General features: G+C 45.6%; 1 protein-coding gene across 1 annotated transcript; it reads right to left on the bottom strand.

Moving 5' to 3' along the window:
- Positions 1-20: 20 nt before the first annotated feature.
- Positions 21-253, bottom strand: CSUI_007838 (uncharacterized protein; the record flags this gene model as incomplete). Its single annotated transcript, XM_068067981.1, has 1 exon — positions 21-253. A coding segment is annotated over one exon (147 nt), but the record flags the coding sequence as incomplete, so codon positions are not given.
- Between the last annotated feature and the right edge of the window lie 63 nt (positions 254-316).

Below are 316 nucleotides of genomic sequence, written 5' to 3'. Positions count from 1 at the left end.
TCTCTCCTTATCTTCTTCCTCTTCACGTTGGAGCGAGAGATCTGTTTTATTCTTTCACTGAGAAGTCTGTATCTGGCTATAGTATTCGAATGACTACTCAGATGATCAGAAAGTCAACTGCATGCAAAGGAGACCTTCTTCGTCTTCTTCTTCTTCTCGGCGCAGCCTGGTCTTAGGACTAATCATTTGACTAATACGAGCAATCGTAGAGCACTCGAATCCTCTTTTCTTCACTCCCTCTCCCCCCTCGACTTTCTTATTCTCCCCCTCACCTTCTCCTTTCCTTGTGCATTGTCTTCTCAGCGACACTCTGCTC

The sequence above is a fragment of the Cystoisospora suis genome (genome assembly GCF_002600585.1).
Source record: "Cystoisospora suis strain Wien I chromosome Unknown contig_4222, whole genome shotgun sequence".
NCBI classification, from domain to species: Eukaryota; Apicomplexa; class Conoidasida; order Eucoccidiorida; family Sarcocystidae; genus Cystoisospora; species Cystoisospora suis.
The sequence above is the reverse complement of the archived record's forward strand: the minus strand, read 5'-3'. Positions and strand labels throughout refer to the sequence as shown.